This window comes from Odocoileus virginianus, chromosome 33, assembly GCF_023699985.2.
Source record: "Odocoileus virginianus isolate 20LAN1187 ecotype Illinois chromosome 33, Ovbor_1.2, whole genome shotgun sequence".
NCBI lineage: Eukaryota > Metazoa > Chordata > Mammalia > Artiodactyla > Cervidae > Odocoileus > Odocoileus virginianus.
In genome coordinates this window covers 27,175,020-27,191,875 of record NC_069706.1, presented here as the reverse complement: position 1 = coordinate 27,191,875, position 16,856 = coordinate 27,175,020, and the positions used below count along the sequence as shown (strand labels likewise).

General features: G+C 42.2%; 2 protein-coding genes across 3 annotated transcripts in view; one reads left to right on the top strand and one right to left on the bottom strand.

Moving 5' to 3' along the window:
• LOC110125218 (S-adenosyl-L-methionine-dependent tRNA 4-demethylwyosine synthase TYW1) overlaps window positions 1–8,141 on the bottom strand; it is a 144,404-nt gene extending 136,263 nt beyond the window's left edge. Inside the window, exons 1-5 of one of the 2 annotated variants that reach the window (XM_070461277.1) lie at window positions 7,950–8,141; window positions 7,001–7,131; window positions 6,091–6,228; window positions 2,132–2,233; window positions 67–261 (exon numbers count right to left, since the gene is read on the bottom strand). In XM_070461277.1, coding sequence (XP_070317378.1) covers window positions 67–261; window positions 2,132–2,233; window positions 6,091–6,228; window positions 7,001–7,131; window positions 7,950–7,953 — 570 coding nt within the window. In that variant the 5' untranslated portion in view covers window positions 7,954–8,141. The remainder of the gene's footprint in view (window positions 1–66; window positions 262–2,131; window positions 2,234–6,090; window positions 6,229–7,000; window positions 7,132–7,949) is intronic. The other variant, XM_070461279.1, reaches the window with a different exon arrangement.
• A 1,267-nt stretch (window positions 8,142–9,408) lies between these two features.
• On the top strand, window positions 9,409–15,115 carry SBDS (SBDS ribosome maturation factor). The gene is made up of 5 exons (XM_020874109.2): window positions 9,409–9,756; window positions 10,375–10,504; window positions 11,210–11,410; window positions 12,040–12,204; window positions 13,376–15,115. The coding sequence occupies exons 1-5, from the start codon at window positions 9,629–9,631 to the stop codon at window positions 13,502–13,504; spliced, it is 753 nt and encodes a 250-aa protein (XP_020729768.1). The 5' UTR covers window positions 9,409–9,628; the 3' UTR covers window positions 13,505–15,115.
• The last annotated feature ends 1,741 nt before the right edge of the window (window positions 15,116–16,856 follow it).

Below are 16,856 nucleotides of genomic sequence, written 5' to 3'. Positions count from 1 at the left end.
ATATGGAGGCGGGGGCAAGTGGAGAACACACATCTTGAAAAGATGTCTGGATGAAAATGTACCTACCTTGTTGAAGTGGCTCACGTACACAGAATTTCCCAGGCCAAACACTGCATATCTCATCCCCTTCAGGTATGTTTTGCCAAATCGAAAGTCATTGGCTGCTTCCTCCAGCCACTTGCAGAACCACTCGGCGCTCTCAGGCGGCTGACCGTCAGTGTAGGTGGCAACCAGGAAGGCACAAACATTTTTACTGGTAACCTAACCAAGAAAAGTCGTTATTTCAGAAGAGTGGCCAAGACATAAGCTATCTCAATCAAGAAAATCCTTTCTGAAATGCTGACATTCACATCGCAGTAGCCTCTAAGGGTGCTTTTAGAAATGTTACTTATTTTCAGAGGAGGAAGAAAACACAGCCAGGGGAGAAAACCCAGCCCTCCGTTCCTGCCAACACACCTCCTGGTGCCCTTCACCATACACTCCATCCCATTTCCCAGACTATAAATTCCTATCAGCTCCCATTTGTCATATTAGAAACTAAAGCCAAATCAGTCAGGAAGAAATATAGAAAGAGCTCTAAAAAATTCCCTGAAAAATTAAAACAATAAAACGTTAAGTGTAAAGTGACTTAACACTTGGCATCAACATCTCCTTGGGAAACAAAAAACCACATCAACAGTCCTATGAGCCATAGAATTTCATCTGCTTGAGTATATCTTCGCAGATCCAAGTCAGGAACTAAGTTATAAGTTGTTGCTGTTGTTTAGTCGCTAAGTCATGTCTGACTCTGAGACCCCCACGGACTGCAGCACACCAGGCTTCCCTGTCCTTCACTATCTCCTGGAGTTTGCTCAAACTCCTGTCCATTGAGTCAGTGATGCCACCCTACCACCTTATCCTCTGTCACCCCCAAGTAATGCTTTACGATAATTAAGTACCCAAGCTTGTTAACAATTTTTTTAATTTATGTATTTGGCCACGTTGGGTCTTAGTTGCAGCACTCAGGATCTTGAGCTGTGGCTCACGGACCCTCTATTAGTGGTGCTTGGGCTCCAGAGCACATGGGATCCGAGTTCCCCACCAGGGATCGAACTCACATCCCCTGCATTGCAAGGTGGATTCTTAACTAGTGGGCCACCAAGAAAGTCCTGCTAATAATTTTTTAACAAATAATTTCAAGCAGATTCAAGCTCACTCACTTGCATTCCAATGTGCTCTTGGGGGAAAAGGAAATGGACATGTACAGCCAAGAGTTTCTCCACTAAGAAAGGACTAGCAAACTACAGCCCAGAGGCCCAATCCTGCTTGCTGCCTGCTTTTGTAAACAAAATTTTACTGGAACAGTGTCACACTCACCCGCACTGTCTCTGGCTGCTTTGTCTCAAAGGCAGAACTCCATAGCTGCCTGGCCCAGAAAGCTCAACATGTTTACCATGTGGCCCTTTATAGAAAAGGTTTGTGGACGCCTGTTCCAAGGGCTTCTCCAGCTTGAGCTGCTCCAGAATCACCTGGGGCACTTGTTCAAACACAGCCCCACCATGTCCAGACTCTGCTTCGGGGGCGGGGGGGCCAGGACCTGAGATTCTGCAATCCTGATGAGTCCCCAGGAGAGGCTGATGCTGCCAGTTCAAGGACCACACCTGGACAACCTCTGCTGTCGGGCCAACCTCCCTACCTGGGCGTGGCTGGAGGAGGGGGCGGGGCATTCCTCAGGTGAAGAAATTAAGCTCTCACAGATACGATGGAATGCATGGTGGTCACAAAGGCAGTATGAGATTTCTCTAACTCCAAAACCCACACTACTTCTGTCATCCAAGTGGCCCCGACCTTTCAGTAGGCTGACATGTGGTTCACACACCCGGCACCCGGCCATGAGTGACAAACCTCCTTGATTATGAGATTCAAAGCACAAGCTCTCAGTCTAACACCCCAGAGGGACCAGCCCCAACCACTTCCGAGTCAGCACCCTCACCACACACTCGGCCCCTCTCACCGACCCTGAAAAGTCAAGCAGTGGAAATCCCTTAGCGTGAAAATTAAATTTTATCTGAAGAGTCTATTTATCCCAGAACACAGGCGGTCAATTAAAATTGAAAGCTGTGACCAAAGGAAAAATAAGACAATTACCAACCTCTTCCGCGAGATGGTCATCTGGGTCATAGTCCTTCAGATTAATCACTGCCACAGGCAGATCAAGGGAGCTAAGTGCTTCAGCCAGAATTGTCGCAAATCCCTAATAGGAGGGGGAAAAAAAATCAAATATAGTCTCCAATAAACTAAATAAGCGAAAAACACAGTCTTCATTTACTCCTGTTGGCCGGGGAAGGAGACGTTTATCAGGAAAAACTTTCCCAGTGACTGACAGTTATCATCATAAACACAAATACTATTCTCACTTCTACTGTTTTCTCGAGCATCTTTACAGAGATCAATCATTCAACTGTGCTGTTCTCGCTCTACAAGTACACAGGTGGGATTCGATCTCAATTGGCTTTCCGACATTCAGGCTGCTTTGCCCTTCTACAATAAACATATAGACGGAGAAGAAATACTAAAGAGGGGATAGAATGAGAAATGTGAGAACTGTGAACACAATTCTGGAAGGGAGAAACCAAACAGAAGTAGATTGACAGGCAGGAGGAAGCCTCAGGGGAAACAGAAAACCAGAGGGGCTCTGGGATCTGTCAGTCACTATGACAAAAATGGGAGGGAGCCATGGGCCACAAAGGAACCAGTCAGCAGAGAACCTATATATAGGACCAGTGAACCCAGAGCTATTGTGTGAGTTCACCTTTTACCTACAGGCAGACTCCGGCAAGCTCTTTTCCAAACAAAATGAACCAACGTTTGGAGAAGACTACAACTTCTAGCCAGATGTTGGCACCCCAGGAAAAACCTCCTCCTCTTTTTGCTTGGTAGTCTAATACTTGGCTCACCACCTGCAGGGACTAAAGCTAAGCCTGCTCTACAGGGATCAGCAGACTAAGGCCTGCAGGCAAAACCCAGCCCTCTGTCTTTACAAGTGAAGGTTACTGGAATACCTGTTGCTCAGATGGTAAAGAATCTGCCTGCAGTGTGGGAGACCCGGGTTCAATCCCTGAGTTGGGAAGATCCCCTGGAGAAGGGGATGGAAGCCCACTCCAGTATTCTTCCCTGGAGAATCCCGTGGACAGAGGAGCCTAGCGGGTGGCGGTCCATGGGATCTCAAAGAGTTGGACACGACTGAGTGATGAACACTATTGCAATACAGTCATGCTCATTTATTTACAAATTAGCTATGGCCTCTTCCACAGGGCATCAGCAGAGCCGAACAGCTTCAGCAAAGACCACACAGTTTGTAAAACCTAAAAATCTAAAAAATTACATGCCAAATAAAATATCTAGCCCTTTATAGAAAAACTCTGATAAACAGAACTGAAAGCTCTAGATAACATGATCCCTTGAGAGGGAAGTGAGTGCAGATAAAGACACAGTCTGAAGAACTGTACCCTAAGATGCTCCTATCTTTGGAGGGCAAGAAGATGGGTAGAAATCAGCCAATGATAGTGAGGAAGGTGAACCTCGGCATAGGAGGAGGAGAACCTAGAGACAAGTGTCCCAAAGTACAATGAACAAAGTATGTCAATAAGGAAGGCATTGTCGTGCAGCTAACACATCAAGGAAGATGAAGACTGAGGATGAATTAGCCACGTGCAAGTCACTGGGAACAGGCTGGGGCACGCAAGCCTACCTGGAGTGGGTCAAGAAAAACAGGAGAAGAAAAACCAGAGATGGCAAGCATAGACAACACTTTCAAGGAATACTACACACACACAAAAAAAATCAAGGTGGTAGTTAGAGGGGGATGTGAGGCCAATAGGCAACAGGTCACACGGCATACCCTGACCCACCTCGCACAGAGCATCCAGGGAGAACTTACAACTGGAGAAAACAAATCTATTTGGAGTTGAGAAAATCCACACCAGTTACCCCATCGTTTCACCCCCAATATGAACAGAAAACCACGGATCACCAAGACCATGATGAGAACAAGCAGCAGGAAAGAGAAATATCAGCAGCAGAAACTCTGAGGAAGTGGCTAAATCACAGAACCCACAAAGGAACTCACTGAAATGTATTTTTAAATTATGAAACAGATGCTATAAAAATTGCACAGGATGTAATTTTTACAATAAAAACACTATAACCAAACTAAGACATTAAAAAAAAAAAAGGTTTGGGGGACTTCTCTGGTGGCCCGGTGGCTAAGACTCCACACTCCCAACGCAGGGAACCTGGATTTAATCTCTAGTCAGAGAACTAGACCCCACATACCCAAATGAAGATCCTGCATACCTCATCTAAGACCCAGCTCAGCCAAATAAATAAATAAATAAATTTTTTTAAAGGTTTGGAGTTGAAATTCAAGAAAAAGTATGAGAGAAAGGATTTGAAATGCAGCATGCATGCATGCATGCTAAGATGCTTTAGTCATGTCCAACTCTCTGCAACCCTATGGACTGTAGCCCGCCAGGCTCCTCTGTCCAAGGGATTCTCCAGACAAGAATACTGGAGTGGGTTGCCATGCTCTCCTCCAGGGGATCTTCCCAACCCAGGGATCGAACCCACGACTCTTACATCTCCTGCACTGGGAGGCGGGTTCTTTACCACTGTGACTCCACTGAAACACAGGCCATCCAAAAGGTCCAACATTCAACAGAGTCCCAGAATAAAGAACAGAGAAAACAGAAAGGAAAAAAAAGTTGACCCAAGAAATATTAGCAGAATTAATGCACACAAAATCTCCAAAACAAAGCAGCACAACTATTCAACACTATGTCTGAAAAAGATCCACCCTAGACCCTGTCTCACACAAGCTCCAAACATCAAGGACAAACAAATGATTCTAAAAGCTTCCAGGAACAACCAAAAAAAAAAAAAAAAAATTCATCTATGAAGGAATGAGGCAACCAGCCTCCTCTTCAGCAACGCTGCCTGCTAAAGACAAGGAAGTGATACTATCAAAGTTGGAAGGAAAAACTTTTGACCGAGTCTACTATACTCAGCCAAATATGAATCAACCAAATTCAAAGACAGAACAAAGAAATTCAGATAGCACACCTTTAAGGAAAGCCATTGAACTCATATCAACTATGTGCGCAACAACATTAGGGCGCTGCGATCTGAGGAACTGATTGATTAAAGGAGTCAATAACTTTTATCTAATTGGAATAAATCTAGAAACGTGGCCCAGCAGGTTCAAGAAGTAACCCTCAGAGGAACTAAAAACATAAAATAGTTAAAACGGATTCTCTGAAGTGTACTTTCATTATGAACCCTCTGTACGAATGGATTTGTTACTATCTGCAAGTATTACCTGGATCTTTTTTTTTTTAATGTAAAAGCATGCATAGAAGAGGCTAGGAATGAGCTCTTTCATGAGACACAAAAAAGGGACTCTGTTTTGGCAGCCCAGATGCCTTTCTTACATTTCTTCCTGTTTCACTCTCTGTTGTTTACAGTTGAACTGAATTAATAGTGACCTTCAATTAGGATCTACAGCACAAAGTACTGAGAACTTTTTTAAAAGTAGTATTCTACAAAACATACACAAGAGGGCAGTAAAACTCTATAATACTCTACCAAAATAGCAACTTGAAATTTTCAATTTATTTTCATGTTAGCCTTAGATTCTTTTCCTAGAAAGCAATAAATAGCTGTGACTTTCATAACAAAAAAAGCAGGCAGCATTCAGATACAACTAAAGCATCTTTCAGCTCTATATCTGCATTTTGTATCTATACAGTATTCAATGTACGTCATTAATACTTTTAACACTGTTAGAAATCAAAACAGATTTTAATTAAATAGATGTGTGAAGTTGTGAACATCAGGGCCCATACTGGACACTACCGCAGCCAGTTCTCACTAGTCTCTACTTCCACAGCCGATAATGGACTTGGAACTCCAAGTCTCCATTCTGCTGAGCAGAAGCAAGTTTCGGAACAAAGATCCTGCAAGACAGTGGCCACCAGACACTAAAGAACACTTTCCAGAGATTATCTTAGAAGATTAGGAAACCCAAGGAAAAGTGTCATATAAAGTTCTTACCTTTGCTGTGCCAGTCTGAGAACCATAAAATATCTTCACTCCAGACACAAAGACTTCCTTCTTTGGACGAGAGATATAGCCATTCGTCATCAAATCCTGAGATGCTCTTGGAACGGTTTTCTCCTGTGAGTTCTTGTTCTTGAAATAAACACAAAATCCATCAAGTTTCAATATTCTCCCAACTTTATTAGGGATGAACATTAGCTCAGATACTGACCCATTTTATTCTCTTAATCTTTTGATTGTACTCCTCAAATACTGACTCCTTGATATAATTAGGTTCTTTAAAACCAGGGACCACATTTCTTAAGACTATAATGATTCCCATTCCCTCCAGGATAAAATATTACACATACTTTCACCTATGATGTGTTTTAGTGGAGTAATAGTACAAATTTATTTTCTGATTCTAATTAGTGGAAAGAAAAGAGACTACTATCCCTTAAAGGTGCTGAGCAGATTTTTGGTATTTGCAAAATTTAATTTTTCATTACAAAATCCTCCTGTATCTTAAGAATGTGATGTCCACAGTCCAGCAAAGAAAAGCTAAATAACTTAGTCTATAAAAATTGACAAGAGGGATTTCCCTGGTGGGCCAGTGGCTAGGACTCTACGCTCCCAATGCAGGGGGCCCCCCGTTCAATCCCTCGTCAGGGAACTAGATCCCACATGCCACAGCTAAGACCCAGTGGAACCAAATAAATAAATAAAAACACTTTTTTTAATTGACAAGAAAAAAATGGGGGCATGAAAAAAGTATGTCTAGAGACCAATGTGAAAGTAATCAAAAGTTCTTTTTAGAAATTCCATATTTTTTCTGGAAGCCTTAGAAAATCTGCACTCTGAAGTCTCTATAAAATCTGATGCCAAATACTCTCCTGTAAAAAAAAAACACAACAACTCCACTCACCTGCTTCCTGATGACAATCTGGAAACAAATCCAAAGGCTAAAACCAAAGGCAAAGCCCAAGTATATGTAAAACCTGTTTATCCATAACGATATTAAAGGTGAGGAGAAGTCCCATGTATCCAAAGTGGGATCTAAATTTAAAATGATCCATATAAACAATTTTATTTATAAAGTTACACATACAATGCTGCCCATCCTTATAAGCATTATAAAAGAAAAGCCAACCTTCATATTCAAAAACCCTGCTCAGAAATCTATAAAATGCAACTCTAATAAAACAACACATACACATTATGTGATAACATGACATAATTACCATAATGATAAAATGCTAATTCAAAAAATAAAAATTTTTATTTTCATCTAGATATAGCATTTGAAAGGAAAGGAATATAAAGTCAAAACATTGAATTTGGAATTATGAGTTAATTTTTCTTTTTGTTAGCTGCTCCATCAGAAAAGCTTAAAATAATACTAAAAGTATTCCTTTTTTTTTTTTCCTAATTTTATTCTTAGAGACCCAAAGCTACTTGCAAAGGATTCTCAAACAACTGACCTCAAGCCCCACAGTTTTTAAGGGAGATTTGGATGGACCTGGCCTCAAAAGCTGAGTCTGGGGGCAATTTAAAAAGACGAAGTCTAAAATTTGGGGTTTACAGATGCCACTCTGCCCTGGAAAGGACCAAAAGTCCTCAACACACGTGGGTAATCGGGAAAGGCAGTTTTCTCTGCGTTTTACCTGAGGGCAGAAGCACAATTCTAAATTCATCTCCTAGCCTCAGAAGGCAAAAGCCAGGTCACAAGCATGGATCAGTCCTCCCAAGCGCCCAGCGGCACCGATCCTAGCCGGAAAAGGGCAACACATTCTAGAGGAAGGGGCCCGAGGGTCTCAGAAAAATGATTTCCTCCCTTCCTGGCCCCACGAAACTTGCCCGTCTGGGGCCCTTACCCATTCTCCTCAGAGCCTGAGCCCTGTGGCCCGACAAGAGACCAGATCTGCGGACCTAAGAAACTTAGGGTCCGGTGTGAATACTAGGAGGCCGCCAGAACTACCTCGCAGCACTAGCTGTGTGCCCGGAGACAGAGGAGCTGAGGACAGCCATGCCAGTTGCAGATCGTCCCGATTGGCTCAGAGGGGGAAGGGGCGGGCCGAGGGGGAAGCTCCGCCCAGAGTTCGGTGGGAGAAAGCCAGAGCCCCCCGGGCCCTGCTCGGATTGGCTCAGAGGATAAAGGGGCGTGCCCAAAGAAAAGCACCGCCCAGAGCTCCGGGCGAGTTAGCGGGAGGGTTCCCAGCCCCAAACAAATGACCCTGAGGAGGAAGGCCTGGGTGTTGACAAAGCACGGATGGAGAAGGAGACTTGTTCAGTCACTCAGTCACGTCCTACTCTTTGCGACCCCATGAACTACAGCACTCCAGGCTCCCTTCCCTTCGCTATCTCCCCGAGTTTGCTCAAACTCATCTCCATTGAGTCGATGATACCATCCAACCATCTCATCCTCTGTCTTCCCCCTTCTGCCCTCAATCTTTCCCAGCATCAGGGTCTTTTCCAGTGAGTCGGCTGTTTGCATCAAGTGACCAAAGTACTGGAGCTTCAGCATCATCCTTCCAACTGATATATTATATCCAACTCATATATATAGTCCTTCCAACTGATATATACCAACATTCAGGATTGATTTCCTTTAGGATTGACTGGTTGGATCTCCTTGCTGTCCAAGGGACTCAAGAGTCTTCTCCAGCACCACAGTTCAAAAGCATCAATTCTTTGGCACTCAGCCTTCTTTAAGCTCCAACTCTCAGATCCGTACGTGACTACTGGAAAAACAGGAGTAGTTTGCGGTGGAGGGAAGGTTGGAGGGGCGAGAGAAGAGGTCTGCGTTAAGAGATTAAGGGCGTCATTAACCAAATGCAACGTGTGAGCCCGTTTGAATCTCAATTGAAACACACAGACTGTAAAAAGTCATTATTTAGGGGAAAATTAATTATGGACTGGCTAGGAGATGCTATTAAGGGATTATAGTTAATCTTGTTGGATTTATCTGTTGGAAATTTAGCTCTTATGACGATTTGCCTTAATATACTCCAACAAAAAAAATGAGGGAGAATGAAACAAGAATGGCAAAATGTTGATAACTGTTGAAGCGGGGTGATGGGTATATGGCAGTTCATTACACTTTTTTCTCTATGTTTTTGGTGTTAAACTTTTTCCATCATGAAAAGTTAAGATGGACTCTGAAATCGGCGGAACTGTGAGGAGTCAAGCACTGCGTTTCCACCCGGTCACCAAACTTCGGCTCCACCAACCAATCGGAGTTGTTTCGTTGAAGAAAGAGCATTACGTCAAGAAAGAGCGCCTCTCTTTCCCGGCGCGGAACAATGCCGTAAAAGTCAAAATGCGCAGACGTTATTGGTCCCTCTTCCTCTCCGGGTTTCCGCAGCACCTGACGCCTGCGCAATAAGTTGGGTGGCTGTATTGTGGCGGCCGCGTTAGTTTACGGCGCCGCGCAGTCTGCGGGCGTTACTGGGCTGCGCGCCGCCGAGTAGTTACATCTAGGTGCGGGTGGCCCTGTGGCCAGCGGCGCGGGCCTGCCTTTGTTCGCCGGCCCCAAGATCTGTGAGCGGCCAAGATGTCGATCTTCACCCCCACAAACCAGATCCGCCTGACCAATGTGGCCGTGGTACGGATGAAGCGAGCCGGGAAGCGCTTCGAAATCGCCTGCTACAAAAACAAGGTCGTGGGCTGGCGGAGCGGCGTGTGAGTGACCCTCTCCCTCTGGGCCTTGGCCGGAGCGGGTAGCCTCGGAAGCGGCCTCCCTCTGGTCGTCTAATGAACCGGCCAAACTGGGGTTTTGTCAGCGAAGGAGAATAGGAAACTTGATTTCCTGCTGTCTGGGCTTCGCGTCTAAACCAAACGTTTCCTTTTATCATTGGTAGTTTTGGTTTGGGGCTTGGTTATACTTTGCTTTGTTGGTGTCATAAAAACTACAGCAAGAAACCTCCATAATCGGAGTCCTTTTCTCAAAATAATCATCACGACAAAGGGCGTAGTGTTCCAGGTACTTCTGTAGTTAGTGCGTCTGTCACAGTTCTCTGCCCAGTAGTTTCACCATCACTGCTGCCATCTAGGGATCGGAATTCCTTGGCACTAGTCGGACCCCACCCCTCAGTGATTCACCCATATTCCCACGACGTTTTTCCCCTATAAGTGAAAGCGAATCCAAACGGAGTTCTGGGTTTTGAAAATGTCACCGAGAGTCATTTAGGAGTATTTGTTGTTTCTTACATTATCATTGCCCATCTTGTCTTTTAAGTGTGAACGAACGTCCAGCTTTCAAGAGTACTCACATAGGACTTTCTCTTCTATCCTCACAAGGGAAAAAGACCTTGATGAAGTGCTACAGACCCACTCAGTGTTTGTAAATGTCTCCAAAGGTCAGGTTGCAAAGAAGGAAGATCTCATCAGTGCGTTTGGAACAGATGACCAGACTGAAATCTGTAAGCAGGTGAGTTCTCAGGGCCGCAGCATCATTGACCCTGATATCCGTTAGCATTAGGTATTGTGTTACAGGTATGTTAAGGTTTAATAATTTACTTTTTTTTTTTTTGGAGTGAACATTTACTTTGCAATAATTTGATCTGTACATCACTTTTCATAATTAAGGGCATGGATTCTTTTTATATTTATTTATTTGGCTGGGTTGGGTCTTAATTGCATCACGGGCTTAGTTGCTCAGTGGCACGGGGGATCTTTGTTCCCCCATCAAGGAACGAACCTGCATCCCCTGCATTGCAAGGCGGACTCTTAACCAGTGGGCCACCATGGAAGTCCCAGAACATGGGTGTTTTTTGCAAAAGCCTCCAGAAATCAGATTATCTGCTAAACTGCCTTTTTTGGTCCACTTATATATTTCTTTAGTGTAATAAACCTGAAAAGATAATTTCTTTTCAAGTATTTCATCATTTCCACCCTCTGCTAGGATTGCCTTTACCCCTTCCCCCGTCTAAATAAGTAAGATTTCAAAACAAGGTAATCCAGTGCCTCTTTTAGGCAGAGCTCAAATTGTTACCAAATATCAGTAGCTGAAGAGAATGAAATTTAATTTTCTCCCCCAGTATTTCATTCCTGTGGTTAGTTAACAAATAGTGTGGAACAAAGACATTGCTTTCTTAAACTTGTTGGCTTTGTTGTTTTGGGTTTTTTTTTAAAGATTTTGACTAAAGGAGAGGTTCAAGTGTCAGATAAGGAACGGCACACGCAGCTGGAGCAGATGTTTAGGGACATTGCAACTATTGTGGCCGACAAATGTGTGAACCCTGAAACAAAGAGACCATACACCGTTATCCTTATTGAGAGAGCCATGAAGGACATCCACTATTCAGTCAAACCCAACAAGAGCACGAAACAGCAGGTGAGTTGTTTTATATATATATAATAATTTTATTCATTTTTATTTTTGGCTGTGCTGGGTCTTTGTTGCTGCACACACTTTCCTCTAGTTTCAGTGCATGGGCTTCTCATTGCAGTGGCTTCTCTTGTTTCAGAGCGTGGGCTTTTGAGCACAGGCTGAATAGTTGTGGCACACAGGCTCAGTTGCTCTGCGGCATGGGATCTTCCCAGATCAGGAATCAAACCCATGTCTCCTGCATTTGAATTCTTTATCACTGGGCCATCAGGGAAGCCCAAGACTTCTCGGGCTTCTTGGATACTAGTATCCAAGTATCTTGTGTATCTTGTAGTAGTATACCAAGTAGTAGTATCTTGGATACTAGTACCCAATCAAATGCATGATTTGCCCATATTTTCTCATATTCTGTGGGTTGTCTTTTCACTTTCTTGATAGTTTTTTGAATCACAAAAGTTTTAGTTTTGAAGTTCAGTTTATTTTTTTCCCTGTAGTTGCAAATGTTCTTCATGTCATCTAAAAAAACCATTGCCCGGTCCAGCTAGAAGGAAACTGCTTCATTTTGAATACCTTCCTCAGTTATGCATCAGAAGAGAAAAAGAAGTTGCAAACATTTTTTCATTTTGTCTTGATAGGCTTTGGAAGTGATAAAGCAGTTAAAAGAGAAAATGAAGATAGAACGCGCTCACATGAGACTTCGGTTCATCCTTCCAGTGAATGAAGGGAAGAAGCTGAAAGAAAAACTCAAGCCACTGATCAAGGTTATCGAAAGTGAAGACTACGGTCAACAGTTAGAAATTGTAAGATTAGCGTACTCTTGTTTCTTTGCTTCCTCATGACCAAAATAGTTTCTTCTGTAGTCATAAATGTGGCCCAGACATTTAGAAAGTTTAACAGTAAGACATTTCCTGAAACATCTTAACCTAGAACTAGGTAAAAAGGTCAAGATCCCCGTAGAACCAGATTGTAGTTAAGAACACTTAAGATTTCTTTGTGTTTGTTTTTTAGTTAAATGATTCCCAGTAAGCGGGTATGGGTCATGCTCGTTTTTGATGAGAGAGTATGTTTTACAATGAATCTTCTTTCAGTCTCATTTACCACAGAACGTTTTTAAAAAGCAGCAAAAACATCATGTCTTTGGGTCCTCACCCCACAGCTTCAGATAATATGTAAATTCAGCTGTCTGCAAACCCACATCTTAGAGCTTTACAGCTTCCTGACAAATAAATGAGCTCTAGAGCAGGATCTAATGCCTGATGATCTGAAGTGGCGCGGATGTGATAGAAATAGAGTGTGCAATAAGTGTACTGTGCCTGAATCATCCTGAAGCCTCCCCGCCCCCATCCGTGGAAAAATTATCTTCCATGTAACTGGTCCCAGGTGCCAGAAAGGCCGGGAACTGTTCTAGAGGATTGTTGAACTTCCCACTGCAGATGTGAAACAACGAAACTCTCCAAAGTTCTAAAATCTTTGCAAAACTTTGCGCATGGTTTCTAAATAGGCCTTCCACCCCCTTATTTTTTTTCCCTTCAAATGTGGCTCCAGAGAGATGATTTCGTTGAACTATAAATTTCAATGCTAAATTTAGTACGTAGAAGACCACAGCCTTCTAATCCAACCACGTCATTTTACAGCTGAGGAATCTGGAAACATCCTCAGTAGGGAAATCAGGGCCTCATCACAGGGGCCTGTGTGCGTAATGAAGGGCAGAGGCTAGACTAGAAGCTAGCCCCATCCCATGCAGTCAGAGAGAGACCTGGAAAGTGTGGCATATTCATCTCAGAGCAAATTACAGCTTCGTCACTTATAGCTGATTCACTGTGTTGTACAACAGAAACTAATACAACTTTGTACTGCAACTGTACTCCAATTTAAAAAATTTTTTTTGAAAATGAAAGAAAAGGTAAAGCTGTGTCCATACTGTGGTACCACTCTTCCTCATGTGGTCAGCAGCTGTTTTCAATGTTTCAGGTGTGTCTCATTGACCCCGGCTGCTTCAGAGAAATCGATGAGCTCATAAAAAAGGAGACAAAGGGCAAGGGCTCCTTGGAAGTACTCAACTTGAAAGACGTGGAAGAAGGAGACGAGAAATTCGAGTGACCGTCACCCATCTCTTCAGCTAGCAAACACTAAAGCGTTTTCATTTCCCACAGTCCTGTTTTCTTTGTGTGATCAGCCAAATACTTGTTCAGATGAGTTGCTGTTTTGCATCTTTGTGGCAAACGTGTACACAAAAAGACGTTCCTCAGTAAGTATGATGTGGGATTCATTCAGTTTTAATTATAAAATGGGGTTTTAGGCAAAAGTGAAAATCCAAGATAAAAGTCCAGAGAAGTATTCAGTTGCTGCCTCATGCCTTTGTAGCTTTCCCAGGTGAAAGTTATTTGAGACAACTCTTTCGGATAAAAAGTTAAATTTTGTACATTGTAAGAAATTAGGAGGGTATATCTGTATGACCGAAAAGGAGGATTTGCCAAAAAAGAAAACAGAATGTCTTATTTCTACTTAGTGAAATGTGTGTATGGGGGTAACTGTATCATGACATAATATAAAACTTGGATGATGACTTCCTGATTTTCTGAAAAATAGATATATGATGACTGCAGGACTTTAATATTCATCAAACATGCTGCCATAACTTAGATTATTCTTGGTAAAATATAAAGTCATTTATTTCTAATTCCGAAAGTTTATAATATATATTATTAGAGCTGAAATCTTATGTAAATCAATAAACCACTTTTTATTTTTGTTAAGCTATGGCTTGTATTTCTAGACAGCTTCCTAACTCCCTTTATTTTCTCTGCCTTTTGTCTGGTAGAATGGGCGAGTATGGGCAAGTTCTTAGCAGGATTAAACTTGTTTGTTTGGGGGGAGGGGGTTGTTCGAGGCGGGCATGTTCTGTTAAATACCTGGTAAATCTTAGTGAAAATAATTTGGGATGTAATTGAATTTGAGTATTAGTATTTAAGCACTTAAATAGACAGCGTAAAAGTTGTTTAAAATCTGCTTATCTTCAAAAGAGATAGTCTAAAACATAAAGTAGGGTTTCACTCAAAATAAATATACAGATCAGATGTATTTTATGGACGGAAGTATTTTTAAGTGCAAAAGATTTCTTGACCTGAAGAAGTCTTGATTGGTTTTATAAGCACATAGAATCCACTGCTAATACAAGCTCTCAGAAGTGCCCCAATTTAAAGAAACTTCAATTGAAATGATGAACTCATAACGTTCATCATTCATTCTCAAATTTTTTTGAGAAAAAAAATTATCATCAAATTTTTTCTCATAACGTTAGAAGAAATATTTTTGTTGTTGAATAACATGGGACACACACTTTAATGCTGAAATCTGATACAGTCTTCAAGATCCCCCTCACTGATTCCGTTTTACTTATATAATTTGTTTTTAATGAAGATAATCGAAACTTGAAATCCTGGCAAGAAATTTGAACCAATGAGGTTTACATTTTTTATTTTTAGCTTAAACAGATAAAGCTATGTTTCAGATCAGAAGTCATAATTGCTAAAAATGTTCAACAGCTGCATATCAAAGAGAAAAAGATAAATGTTACTACAACACTGCCTTAAGTTTTTCCCGTTCTCATACTCATTTCTTCTAAAAAGCTGGAACTTCAAGAAATGTCAAATGTAGACCAATCTGAGTCATGTTTCTGAACCTATGACAAATAAAAAAATGTTTACCTTATATTAATTTCATTATTCAAAATAATTAAAAAGTTTGGTTCATAATCATTTTCCCAGTACTACTGCTGAAATGGATTACCTTAAGGATTATTGGTTTATTTTGTTTTTTTCAATGCAAACTTTACTGTGTACATTGGTCAGGATGACATTCAGAATTCAGCCTCTTCTATTTTCAGAGCTTTTTTCTTTTTATTAGTAATTTTCTAGTGTTTATTTATTTGGCTGCACCAAGTCTCCATGGCATGCAGAATCTTTTATTGCGGCATGTGGGCTCTAGTTCCCTGACCAGGGATTGAACCTGGGCACGTGCATTGGGAGCATAGAGTCTTTGTAGCTTCCCTTATTTCCATACACAATTATTTGCTCCAGCCTGTGTAACCTCATATATTTTGAAATTCCCCATTTGGCCTTGGTTTTTGCCCAACTGTGTGTTATAGAGAGGGCTTCCCAAGTGACTCAGTGATAAAGAATCCATCCCCCAATGCAGGAGATGCAAGAGACATGGATCTGATCCCTGGGTCAGGAAGATCCCCTGGAGGAGGAAATGGCTACTCACTCCAGTATTCTTGCCTGGAAAATTCCATGGAGAGAGGAGCCTGGCAGGCTACATACAGTCCATGGGGTCAAAAAAGTCAGACACAACTGAGCATACACAGTGTTACAAAGAGCTGCTTAAACATCTGCCTGGCACGCTAGATGGTGAGCAGCTCAAGGGCTGGAGATGAGCCAGCTCTGTATCCCACCATGGTTTGGACCTCGTAGAATAGACATCTGGGGAGTATAATAAGCATACTCTCAGTGGGGGTTCATGCCATCAGAAGTGAGGATGAGTAATGACAAATTTGGCTGACTGATGACTTTTTCAAATCCATCAGTAAAGCTCGATTGAGTTTTGTCAGCTAAGCCAGAGCTTCCATTGTTCATACCCATGCGTGCTGGTGTGCCGCTGGTGGTTTCTGTCTGCACATATCCCCTCAGCCCTCAGGGCCTTAATGTCAGCCAGCAAGCAGCCTCTCACACTGACCCCACGGTGTCTACATACACGTGCCCTGGGCTGTGATGGGGGGAAATAGCTCAGTACTCATTACTGTAAGCAGAAGCCACACACTCGATTTTAACCTGCATGCTACCCTCAAACCCCCATTGTGAGGTCCCTATGATTTTGGTAGTCATAAGTTTCCTTATCTAGAGATTTTTGCATCCCTGCTCTTAAATTACTGAAATGCAACATACTGATTATTTGAAAATACTTTGCTGCTGCTACATATTAGAGGTGGTTGTGTATACCTAGTTGGCCACTAACAGCCTTTAATGGCTGAGATGATGGAGGTCACTGATTTTCATCTACACATGTATATTAACAGTACCTACAAAATTAGCGAGTCTAAATGTAATTTTGTAGCAGCAGCAATTCTTGTGAGCCAAAAGTACAATCCAGACTCATTCTTTACCAGCTCGATTACTTCAAAAATGGTTTTACAACACTCTGAGCATGTGTACTTAAAGGAGCTCAAGACCCCTTCCAAATACCTCAGGAAGAGTCATCAGTGTCACCAGATTGCTACATCTTTTCAGTTGGCAGAGAATGGAAATAAATGGATTATGGAGGAACTAAAAAGAACAGTCATTTTTACTGCAGGAAGGAGCAGACCTGTCTTCTACACTCAATGCCATTCATATCTTAGGAGATTTTTTCATGTGGTGATACACTAGAATGCCAAAAGATTCTTGAGTGGCACTCT